The 13145-nt window shown below is 40.3% G+C and overlaps 1 protein-coding gene across 2 annotated transcripts in view; it reads right to left on the bottom strand.

Annotated features, from left to right (window-relative positions):
- The window catches only part of SPATA17 (spermatogenesis associated 17), a 188244-nt gene that overhangs the window by 49098 nt on the left and 126001 nt on the right, over positions 1 to 13145 (bottom strand). For both annotated transcript variants that reach the window (XR_012883284.1, XM_075863344.1), the window contains exons 7-8: positions 6788 to 6988; positions 2128 to 2276 (exon numbers count right to left, since the gene is read on the bottom strand). Coding sequence is in view for 1 of the 2 variants with exons in the window: in XM_075863344.1 (XP_075719459.1) it covers positions 2128 to 2276; positions 6788 to 6988 (350 nt within the window). In the remaining variant the exon portion in view is untranslated. The remainder of the gene's footprint in view (positions 1 to 2127; positions 2277 to 6787; positions 6989 to 13145) is intronic.

The raw sequence follows: 13145 nt of genomic DNA, 5'->3' as shown, positions 1-13145 counted from the left end.
AGGTTGTCACTCTATAACCCGCAGCATATTCCCTAATACACAAGCTGTCACAGAGTGAAATACGATCATTCCTGTTTAATAGATGAAAATATAATGACCTCTTATTATGAATAAAAGAAAAAGTCAAGGAACCTCAGAAGAAGTTAGAACTTGTTAATTATACAAAGTCTTAATATCTTCATCCCCAGTGTTATTAAAAAAACATAGGATCATTAGAAAAATTAAGCTGAAAAAAAAATAAATGAAGGCGCAGCTTTGTAAATATCCCGTGGAAATTAACTGCAAAAGACAGAGGAATTGTGGATCAAAAGCGGGTAATCATCTTTAACCGTGCCCCAGGGCGCTCATTTGTAAAATATGATTTGCTCATTGACTATCTCTCATTTTACTGCTTGCTATAGAGTATTCTGTATTAATGGGGTTAGCTCATTTACTATTATAACTTAAAAAGGCTCTTTTGATTATTAAATGTTTCATGCAAGGCTCGTAATTACACGGGCTGGAGAAGACACAAATAAAAGGCCTTGACCTACTGGTGGCACATACTTCAGGTGCTGAATAAATATGCAGAATATCAATGCACTAGGACCAAATGGCAATAATGAGGTATGTGGTACCTAATGCCTCAGTGAATAATGTGCGTCCTCATCAAAACTGATTGAGCGCATGTACTGTAGTAACTGCCTTGTATGTAAGTATTCTGTACAGAATTAATAAATGTCAAGACAATTACATGGTGACCCGTGCTTCCCACAAATTCAGATAAAGAAATTAGCACCAGTAGAGATATAGGAAAAAATTTGGGCGGTCATATATGTATTACATTTTTACGATTATAAAGGTGTCCGGACATAAAGTGTCTAATGTTATAAGCATCTCTAACAGCTTAGGGTCTGTTCACACCTGCGTTGGAGGCTCCGTTAGGGGCCTCCGTTGCAGATCCGACAGAGATTACTGGAAACAATAGCGCAGCACCCTGACGGAAAGCCGACGGAACACATTAAAGGCAATGGGTTCCGACGGGCGCCGGTGGTGTCCGTGTTTCAACTAAACCGTTGCGTCCGTCATTGCCTTGATCTTCTTCTCTGATGGAGAAGAACAATGGGATGCCCCGACGCAGGGCCTAAGCTCTTATTATGCACGGAGAGATGTGCAGTTATTTTTACTACATCTGATTACTGTACCTGGTGTAACGACTACACTTCCTAGAATGCAAATCACCAGAGCAAGCTCTGTGTAGACATTGAGGTAGCAAGGAATGCTGGGAGATTTAAGCTAAGCAGAATTGTGAATGCAGCTCTGGAGTATAATAAAGGCTGTGACTCAGGGCCAGTACAAGTAATTATTTAAGAAATGTATAGCAAATATTGGTATCCAGAAAATAAATCAGCCCTGTTAATGCGTGGTTAATACAGTGCATAAAAGCACTCCGGACTGGAGTAAAACTGTCCTTTCTTCATAACTAGTGGTCCCCAACCAGGGTTCCTTGGAACTGGTTAGGGGTTCCCCAGAAGCCAACAATACAAAAAGCTGTCACTTTTACAGTAGGGATGTGGTAGGGGTTCTTCCATTGGAAGGGTGGGATTACTGCTCTGTACTATAGGGCCAGCCTATTTAAAGGGAAACTCTGGAGGGGGGGGGGGGGGGGGGGCACATGGCTTCTTATATGACTTCTCACATTTAATTAGGCAGAATGTGCCCGGGCCATTGCATAACAACAATCCAGGAATGTACTCTGTGACAACTTCAAACCTTCTTAGACCATTGAATTCTGCTGTTGTCACTCCTCCAGACCGTTTCCTGTAAATGATGTAAGACTACTGACAACCAATCACCTAGGTTCCTCTCTGCAGTGAGCTGAAGTTTGGACAATGCCTGTGAAGTGCATGCTGCTGCACAGGCACAATCTGCAGCCTCTCCTGCATATATTACTTTAGCTTCTGAAAGATATTATCAACACCCTCCTATGTGATGCCTGGTCAAGGCAACGTGGGACATATATTTACCAGAGATGCTGCCTGCGTACCGTGATTTCTAGAATCAAGATGGCAGACAGAAGTTGGACTATTCTTTTCTAAAAACCTAAATAAAATAAAAAATTCTAACATAGAAATCTCCTTTATTTACCTGTCTTCTTGGAAACCCTTCCTCCATTCTTGTCTCTTCAGTTCTTCTCGGGCCTCTTCCAGGGAATTGAATGATGTTGCCACTCTTAGGGTTGGCTCCAAAGGCTTATAACGTTGTTGAAGTACTTCAGCTGGATCACGGAATGGACCCTATGGGTAAAGGAGGATTATAGAATTGGATATTCCCATTACCAACATACTATAAAGTTAATAGAAACCGAATAATGATTTTGTTGTAGTTTGATAACATATAAAAGGAACAATTCTTCCGTGCTCCAATCGGGTGTTCTAACCGATCCCTTGAGAAACATGTTATGCTTTAATTGTGCATATATTACAGGTCAGGACAATAAACAAATTGTAATATTATTATTCAAAAAATGTAAGCAAGAGGGGCGGGGCTGTGACAACAGAAGGGAGTGGTTGTCACCATATTAGGGCCTCTACACATCAGTGTTGTCTTTCTGTTGAGGGGTTCCGTCGGAGGTTTAAACCTCTGAAGGAACCCCTCAACGGAAAGACAACGCTGATGTGAACACAGCCTAACACAGAGTAGCTTCCACAGTACTATTCAATAGATCTCAAAAATACCTGGGCAGATTTTATTTTTTAGGAAAGCTATGAATGAAACAACCAAATAGGGGAACCATGTATTTTATGGAATTCATTTTTAAAAAAAGTTACATATAAGGAATATTTAAATTTTATTTAAAGTGTTGATTCAATTTATTTACTTCTCAGGTCTAACGGTTCTTCATTTATATATTGTAATTACTGCACCGATTTCTTAATGAAATTTATGCTTTAAATAATAAAAAAATAAAAAAAGACTTATTAAATAAAAATCTGACCCTTAGACCCACTTCACATTGCATTTATAAACTACGTTAATCGTGTACGTCGGGAAAGCTCATGATAAACGTGTCCATAGGGCTCAATTAGCCAGACGAAGGCCAGAAGAGTGTCCTTTTGGTCTCCATCAGGCCGATATACATCGGTACACCTTTTATAAAGGATGGAATATTGTAGTAGACTATGCTATTCCATCCTGAGGGATCCTGCAAAAAAGTGTACCGCACGGTATACCTTTGTTTTTAACATGGGAGCCTATGGGTGACAGATGGACACTGGCACCGTCACATGTTGAACGTATACGTCGGGAAGCTCCGGTAACATAACTGTCCATATACGGACAGTTATGTCGCTGGAGATTTCTGCACAGCCGCTCTACCAAAGGACTTTGGCGCTGTGGAAGCTCCTGACGTCACTATCCACTATACTCTGCTTGGGAACTCAGGCCCTGGGGATCTCTTGAAGTCACTGTGCATATATGGACAGTGACGTCAGGAGCATCCACAGCGGCGGAGTCCCCAGACAAAGTGCTAGCTGATGCTCTGCTTGTGGACTCCGGGCCTCCTGTGACGTTTCGTCAGATGTGACCGCTGCAGGATGTTACTGGATGCGGCGGTAACATGGAAAAAACATCATCATAGAAGGCCGGCCGTACAGAGACAAGGCATGGGAATATTTTCACAGTTTTATTTTAAACTGAGAAAATAGTGTTTGTTTTTTTTTGGGGGGGGGGGGGGGGGGTTGGGGAGTTGCAGATTTTGCTGCGGATCCTTGGGTAATCTGCAGCAAAATCCGCAACAATTGGCATTTGATGCGGATTTGGCTGCCCCATTGAACTCAATGGAGAAAATCCGCAACAAATCTCCCACCATTCCGCCGCAGAAATTGGCCTGCTGAGGATTTAAAATTCTGTACCACAGGTCAATTTCTGCGCAGAAATTTTCCACAGCGTGTGAATGAGGTTTGTTATAATCTCATCCACTTTGCTGCCACTGTATTCCGCAAATCCAGATGGCAAATTCACAGTCATTCCGCTACGTATGATCGTAGCCTAAGACAGCTTTCTTTGAATTCAATGTTTGCTATATAAGTCTGCAGTAATCTTTCCCTAAATGCAGATGCAGACATCCAGAATTTAATATTTAACACTGTATGAAGGGAAGTAGAGAATTTGGAGCTCTGTCTCAGAAAACGGGAGCTCTATATAAATATATATTATAAAATCAGCACCAAATTTTCAACGTATCAATTCTGTTCATGTGTAAGTATTCCGTAAAGTAGACCTGCTCGAATTCGCTGTATGTATCCATGGTAAAATTTCCGATGATTGGGCATAGACACATTATATATATATATATATATATATATATATATATAGTACACCAAATTTTCTATGGGGTTCTATGATTTTTGCCCCTGATTAAATTCCGTCAATTAGTGACTACCCTCTAAAAATGCTGAGTGCCATAGAGAACTTGTCTTCACTGCTATATACTATATAATAGCTTCTCAGTAACCAGTTACAGCTGGACTAGAAGTGAAGACTAAGAGAAACGAATGATTCACGCCTCATTTCTGCTCACTTATGTTTTACATTAATAGAAACCAATAATAGGAACCAGTTACCATAAAAGTTATAGACCGTAAATAACACAAATGGCAAATAAGTATCTTTGAGTACTTCTCACAGATGGACGGAAAGGTTGTTACGTTTGAGGGTCGTTAATGGATATTTTTTTATTCCAACTTCTATCTAGTAAAATACAATTTGATATTAAATGGTTCTGACGCTGGTGGGGGTGCATATAAAGTATTTATCGGTATGACTTATAATGAGACACATTCCAAAGCTTTGCAACCACTAAAAAAATTGGAAATGTCACATCAAAATATAGTTTTCTGATATACATTATTTTTTTATCATGCTCACATGCAATTCTTTTATTAGAGTAGTAGTAGTGATGGTAGTAGTAGTAGTAGTAGTAATAGTAGTAGTAGCAGTAGTAGTAGTAGTAGTAGTAGTAGTAGTAGTAGTAGTAGTGGTAATAGTAGTAGTCATAGTAGAAGTAGTAATAATAGTAGTAGTAGAAGTAGTAGTAGTAGTAGTGGTATTAGTAGTAGTAGTAGTAGTAGTAGTAGTAGTAGAAGTAGTAATAGTAGTAGTGGTAGTAGTAATAGTAGTAGTCATAGTAGAAGTAGTAATAGTAGTAGTCTCTATGCTGTCGAATTGTATAGCCCATGGATCAGTCCCGTGTAATGCACCCATGGGATAACTAAACATGGTGACCTCTGTCATTCAGTTAGCATCAGGACTAGATGACATCGGACTTGATCCATTGAGTCCATAGTTGTGTCCTATGTATTGACTTGTGCCGGGGTCACATGTGACCAACTCCATGTCTGACACCATGTTTAGATACATCGAGTTAGCCTATTGATGCACTACATAAGATTCATCCTTGGGTTATACTATTCAACTGTACAGAGAGGAGTACATTAGTATAAGAAGGGCTTTATAGAAAATGGGGACCTGGCCAACAAGCAATGTAAGCCCCCCCACTCACCATTTTAGACCGTTGTACCCAAAATATTTACCATATCTGAATACTGCCATATAATGCCAAATAATACATCCATACAATGCCAACACAATAATGACATATAGTGCCCAAATAATACCACCAAACAATACCTAAATAATACTGCCATACAGTATCAAAATAATACTATGTCCTAACACTGCAATACATTTCCAACACAAAACTGCCATTCAATGCCCAAATAATAAGTTCATACAATGCCTAAATAGTAAAGGGGTTAATGTACAGCCAATGTCGGTCTGAGGCAGTGGAAGTTGTATGTTCCCTATTTTATAAATATATCAAATAAATAAAAGGGAATCCGAAAAATGGTTGTCAGTCTTTAAAGCCCATTTACCCCTTTGTCCTGACCAGATAAGAGAAGCATTTTACGACACCAACACTATCGACTATAATACTGCCCCATTTATTGTAAATGTTTATTATATAAAGGGTTATAACGGAACCCTGTTCAAAGGGGTTGCCTCAACATGATAACCCCGGCTCATAATAAATCCGGGCATTACCTGACATAGACGCAGATTGGCCCACTAGGGTAGCAGGAGATCCCCGGTGGGCCCTGGTTCTGACTTAATAATGGTCCCCAACAATCCAGCAGAAGACAATCATTTTTGGAGCTGATGTTTGACCCGATCACTTACCACCTGGGACTATCTTATATGGGATGATTCATAGAAAACTTATTAGACCTTATTGACGATATGTCCTGTGTGTACAATGATATCAACAAAGATATGATGTAATTAAAAGTCGACGTGTACATGTTCTTTATAGATGAAGGGTGGGCCCTCAGGATCATCTCCACTGGTGGGCCCCAGGAATCCCAGTCCAACACTGGACATAGCTGGGGAAAGTGGAGGTCAGTCACATAGATCTCCTGCAGTGACCGCTACAAAGTAAATATAGTATTATATGGATGCTATTCAAATGGATGGATGACCATGTAATACATGGGTGGTGAGAGTCCACCACAGCAGGAACCTATTAGGCTCTGCCTAAAAGAGGGGGTCCCGTGTGGTAAACCCCCCAAACTGACATCCATATACCGGTACAGGGCATATGGAGATGGTCTGTCTTGTTGAGGCAACACCTTTAAAAAAGTTTGACATGAGGTTGACAAATTTGCCGATATCTTGTCCTAAAGATGGCATTAGACTGAAGGCAATACAGTCAATAGCGTTAGATGCTTACCACATACTAAATGCATACCTGGGGTTTCTTTTTGCCAATTGGAGGAAGAGGTTGGGTCGTTGGGAATGAATAAGGATGTCTACAATCTGACCAATCCACAAAGCCTCCATCGTAGTCTTTCTTTGGAGGCTCTCGATGACTCAACGGTCTTGTTCTTTTTATCCGGAACTCCATTTCATCTGGATATTGTTTATATGGTGAATTAAACACACCTGCGATCTTAAAGATAACATACAAATAGCTTAAGAAAATATAATACAAAAGCATAAAATATGTCCACAGTAACTCCAATGGAGCAAAAGGATAAAATGTAGATATTACAAAGATTTTTGTATCGATGAAATATGCAAAAATTAAGAGTTGTTAAAAACATAGAGTGAAATTCCTTGAATACGGTATAAGAACATGTAAGAAAGTCTGACAATCCGGCAATGCAAGATAATGTGAAATTTCACAAGACCAGAAGCAGAAGACTGAGAGGAGAGAACCAGTTAGGGAATTTCTCTAATTAAAAAAAAAGTTAAATTGTATTTTATTTTCCACCTTGATTCCTCCTGGACCTTCCACGTTATCAGAACTCCGGTAAGTTGTGTCCATCCGTCTACAAAACCAACATATTTATGTATTCTAAATTTATGACATAATGCTACAAGTAGGTATTTATGCAGTAAACCTATAGACCTGTTTGTAACTCAAGGTTGACACTGGGGCCCCAATTGTGCTTGTTGAAGGAAGCTGTCTTAAAGGGGGTTGTCACAGGATAGGTGATAAATGAAAAAAGCTGGAGACGCCACCACTGCGACCTCCAGCGATCACTTGTACAGGAGTCCCGCCTCCACGGTTCCTTCTCATCAGCATAAGAGTATTAAGGAGGAGTTTGTATGTACAAAAACAGCCACGCCATGAGTAATGAGAAACTAAAGACCTCTGTACTGGTATCAGTGGAGTCCTCAGCAATCTAATATTTAGGGTAAGTATACACAGGGCGGATACGCTGTGTAAATGTACACAGCGTATCCGTCCTGGAAGCCGCAGGGAATTCCTCCCGAAAAACCACACCAAATTGTGGTGCAGTTCTTCGGGCGGAATCCCCGCTGTGGAAATACTGCTAGGGAAAAAAAAGTTCAAACTTACCACGTTGTCCTAGCGACATGTCCCTCTGCTCTGAGTACATCCCGGCCTTTGATTGGCTGCAACAGTCAAATGAGATGAAACATCATCCCAGGAGGCCAGGCTGCACTCAGAACAGACAACGGCCGGGGTTAAGTATGAACTTTTTCCTTTTTATTATTTTTAATCCAAAAAAAGCTTTTTTCTTTTCTAATTTGCGTTTTTTGTGGCAGAATTGCATCTTTTCCCCCGCAAAAATAGCGACATCTTCCTATTTGTTGCGGGTTTTACCTTGCCGCTGTGTATGGATGAGATTTGTTCAAATCTCATCGACTCCGCTGCTGCTGTATTTCGCTGTGGATTTTCCCAAAATGAAATCCGTTCTGGACAATCCGCAGTGTATACGCTCCGTGTGTCCCTACCCTTAAATCCTCTTTAATTATTTTTACTGGATTTAGCGATCGATTCTAATATTATAAAACAAAAAATATGTATTTCAATAATTTAAAAAATTTACACCTATTACATAGATATTTGCAATTTTTATTTTATATTTTTTTGGGGGAAAAAAAGTACTGCGAGAACTTCCCTGTATCTGTCATCTCTATTATTTTCTTTTGACAGTAATCCTGTGGGATTGTGGCATATTTTTCAGGCCCGACACATTCTTCTTCTTTTAAAACAACTTATGAGGCCGGCTACTGAGACGGGCTGTCTGGGACTTCATTTTCTCCTGCAATTTTCTGAAGTGACAAACACTATGGGGAAATCTTGGCTAACTGTTAAGAAACCTACAGCCCAGTTATTCGGCGTACTGTCATGCTAACCTCAAGCTCAATAAGTAGCAGGAAATCTCAGGAGGGAACTCCTGCTAATAGCTTCTCGCTGACCTTCCTGCGTGGAGGCCTGCTGTTGACTGCTGGCCCTATAGTGAATATGGTAAATGAGGTGTGAAAGTACTGCTTTTTTTAAAGGCCATGATTCTGACATGTCAGAAAATGAGCTACACATTAGATATATATATTTTTCCTTCTTTTTTTTCCCAGAATCCCTATTCTCACATTTTCCATCACGGAAAGCCATGCATGACCTGTGGTATTAATTGCGCCAGGTCGAGCGTACTGGTAAACGTATCATTTGTTATCCAGTCGTCCTTAGCCATACATTAATATTTTCAATCACTCTACATTTCTGACCATTCATCTTCTGTCGTTACTTCCGTCATTTTTTTCTTAATTGGGAACATGAATAAAGAAGTAAGGCACGTCGAGCTGTAAAAAGGAATGACGACCCCTCAGACGGCAATGTAGAGGAGGCTATAAAGCTTCCCTGTCATCTTTTTTTTTTAAATTTCTTTACTAGTTCATCAATTGGTGTTAATTTCAGACATGTTTTAATTGCTGCCAAGATTCGTTTGTACTAAAAGAGTACCTGTTATTACAAAAAAATAAAAAAATTCTACAGTATGTCTGTGGTAACGCGGGCGCCGAGTCGCGGTGTGCGGGGCTCTCTGAGCTGAAGTTGGTATTCGCGCCCTTTGGTCACGGTGGCGCACTTTCTCTCTCCCGCGCCTCGGGCCGTAGAACCAGTGAAATAAGTGGTGCTTGTAGGATACACTGTTCTCTATCCCCTGGGATGTTATGTGGTGTACCCCAAAATAAGGATGTTCCAGGAGACAGGGTTCAATAAACTTTCACAGTAGTTTTACTGGGCACAATATGCTTGGTGGTTACTTTTGTTACAGAGGCAATGTCTTTAACCCCTTCCCTCTTTAGCCACTTTTGACCTTCCTGACAGAGCCTCATTTTTCAAATCTGACATGTGTCACTTTATGTGGTAATAACTCCGGAATGCTTTCACCTATCCAAGCGATTCTGAGATTGTTTTCTCGTGACACATTGGACTTTATGTTACTGGCAAAATTTGCTCGATATGTTCAGTATTTAATTGTGAAAAACACCAAAATTTAGCGAAAAATTGCAAAAATTAGCATTTTTCTCAATTTAAATGTATCTGCTTGTAAGACAGGCAGTTATAATACACAAAATTGTTGCTAATTAACATCCCCCATATGTCTACTTTAGATTGGCATCGTTTTTTGAACATCCTTTTATTTTTCTATGACCTCACAAGGCTTAGAACTTTAGCAGCAATTTCTCACATTTTCAAGAAAATTTCAAAAGGCTATTTTTACAGGGGCCAGTTCAGTTGTGAAGTGGTTTTGAGGGCCTTATATATTAGAAACCCCAAAAAAGTCACCCCATTTTAAAAACTTCACCCCTCAAAGTATTCAAAACAGCATTTAGAAAATGTCTTAACCCTTTAAACATTTCACAGGAATTAAAGCAAAGTAGAGGTGAAATTTACAAATTTCATATTTTTCTGCAGAAATACATTTTTAATACAATTTTTTTTATAACACAGAAGGTTTTACCAGAGAAATGCAACTCAATATTTGTTGCCCAGTTTTTGCAGTTTTAGGAAATATCCCACATGTGGCCGTAGCGTGCTACTGGACTGAAACACCGGCCTCAGAAGCAAAGGAGCACCTAGTGGATTTTGGGGCCTTATTTTTGTTAGAATATATTTTAGGCACCATGTCAGGTTTGAAGGGCTCTTGCGGTGCCAAAACAGTCAAAATCCCCCAAAAGTGACCCCATCTGGGAAACTAGACACCTCAAGGAAATTATCTAGGGGTGTAGTGAGCATTTTCACCGCACAGGTTTTTTACAGAAATTATTGGAAGTAGGCCGTGAAAATTAAAATCAACATTTCTTCAAAGAAAATGTAGGTTTAGCGATTTTTTTTCTCATTTCCACAAGGACTAAAGGAGAAAAAGCACCGCAAAATTTGTAAAGCAATTTCTCCCGAGTAAAACAATACCTCACATGTGGTAATAAACGGTTGTTTGGAGACACGGCGTGGCTGAGAAGGGAAAGAGCGCCATTTGGCTTTTGGAGTTCACATTTAGCAGGAATGGTTTGCGGAGGCCATGTCACATTTACAAAGCCCCTGAGGGGACAAAACAGTGAAAACCCCAAACAAGTGACCCCATTTTGGAAACTATACCCCTTGAGGAAATTATCTAGGGGTATAGTGAGCATTTTGACCCCACAGGTTTTTTGCAGAAATTTTTGCAAGTAGGCTGTGAAAATGAAAATCTACATTTTTTCAAATAAAATGTAGGTTTAGCTAATTTTTTTTCATTTCCACAAGGACTAAAGGAGAAAAATCACCATAAAATTTGTAAAGAAATTTCTCCCGAGTAAAACAGTACCCCACATGTGGTAATAAACGGCTGTTTGGACACACGGCGAGGCTGAGAAGGGAAAGAGCGCCATTTGGCTTTTGGAACTCAAATTTAGCAGGAATGGTTTGCGGAGGCCATGTTACATTTACAAAGCCCCTGAGGGGACAAAACAGTGGAAACCCCTCACAAGTGACCCCATTTTGGAAACAACACCCATTGAGGAAATTATCTAGGGGTATAGTGAGCGATTTGACACCACAGTTTTTTTGCAGAAATTATTGGAAGTAGGCCCTGAAAATAATAATCTACATTTTTTCAAAGAAAATGTAGGTTTAGCTAATTTTTTCTCATTTCCAGAAGGACTAAAGGAGAAAAAGCACCACAAAATTTGTAAAGCAATTTCTCCCGAGTAAAACAATACCCCCCATGTAGTAATAAACGGCTGTTTGGACACACGGCAGGGCTTAGAAGGGAAAGAGCACTATTTGACTTTTTGAGATCACATTTAGCAGGAATGATTTGCGGAGGCCAGGTCACATTTGCAAAGCCCCTGAGGGGACAAAACAATGAAAACGCCCAAAAAGGGACTCCATTTAGGAAACTACACCTCTTGAAGAATGCATCTAGGGGTGTAGTGAGCATTTTGACCCCACAGATGTTTCATAGAATTTATTAGAATTAGGCAGTGAAAATAAAAACAGTCCTTTTTCTTCAATAAGACGTAGCTTTAGCGCAAATTTTTTCATTTTCTCAACAAATAAAGGAAAAAAAGAACCCAACATTTGTAAAGCTATTTCTCCCGAGTACGGCAATACCCCATATGTGGTCATAAACTGCTGTTTGGGCAAACGGCAGGGCTCAGAAGGGAAGGACCGCCATTTGGAGTGCAGATGTTGCTGGATTGGTTTCTGGGCACCTGTGGGCCCAAAACAGTGGAAACCCCCCAGAAGTGACCCCATTTTGTAAACTACACCCCTCAATGCATTTACCAAGGGGTGTAGTAAGCATTTTAACCCTGCAGGTGTTTTGTAGAAATTAGTGTGCGCTCAATGTTGCAGAGTGAAAATGGGATTTTTTTCCATAGATATGCCAATATGTGGTGCCCGGCTTGTGCCACCATAACAAGACAGCTCTCTAATTATTATGCGGTGTTTCCCGGTTTTAGAAACACCCTACATGTGGCCCTAATCTTTTGTCTGGACATATGACAGGGCTCAGAAGTGAAGAGTACCATGCGGAGTGGAGGCCTAATTTGGCGATTTACAAAGTATTGGTTCACAACTGCAGAGGCTCAGATGTGAAATAATAAAAAGAAACCCCTGATAAGTGACCCCATTATGGAACTGCACCCCTCAAGGCATTTATTAAGGGGTGTAGTGAGCATTTTCACCCCACAGGTCTTTTCCATAAATGAATGCGCTGCGGATGGTGCAAATTAAAAATTTATATTTTTCCCTAGATATGCCATTCAGTGGCAAATATGTCATGCCCAGCTTATGACGCTGGAGACACACACCACAAAAATTGTTAAAAGGGTTCTCACGGGTATGACGGTGCCATATATGTTGAAGGAAACTGCTGTTTGGGCACGCTGTAGGGTTCAGGGCCGAGGGAGCACCATTTGGCTTTTGGAGAGCGGATTTTGCTTGGTACTATATTTGTTTGAGTATTGCTGGTGTTTTATAATGTGGGGGTACATGTAAGCGGGGCGGAGTATATAAGGGGCATAGTCAGGTGGTATAAAAAAATAAAAATAATCCATAGATGTGTGTTACGCTGTGAAGCAATCCTTTCTGCACAGGCCGGTGTCGCACTGATAAATGGTGTCATTTCTTATCCCCCTTTTGGTCCACACTCCGCGCCTTTGTAGTTTGGGGAATTTTGCTGGGAAAGTATTATCCTGGTATAATACGGGCACCGTCGCTTCCATCGGATATGATTGGGCCCTCCCTTCCTGGTTCCCTAATTTTAGGTCCTTGATAAATCGCCTCTTGAAACAGAAGAAATGTTCTCCTC

Source organism: Rhinoderma darwinii, chromosome 4 (genome assembly GCF_050947455.1).
Source record: "Rhinoderma darwinii isolate aRhiDar2 chromosome 4, aRhiDar2.hap1, whole genome shotgun sequence".
In the NCBI taxonomy this organism is placed as follows: domain Eukaryota; kingdom Metazoa; phylum Chordata; class Amphibia; order Anura; family Rhinodermatidae; genus Rhinoderma; species Rhinoderma darwinii.
The sequence above is the reverse complement of the archived record's forward strand: the minus strand, read 5'-3'. Positions and strand labels throughout refer to the sequence as shown.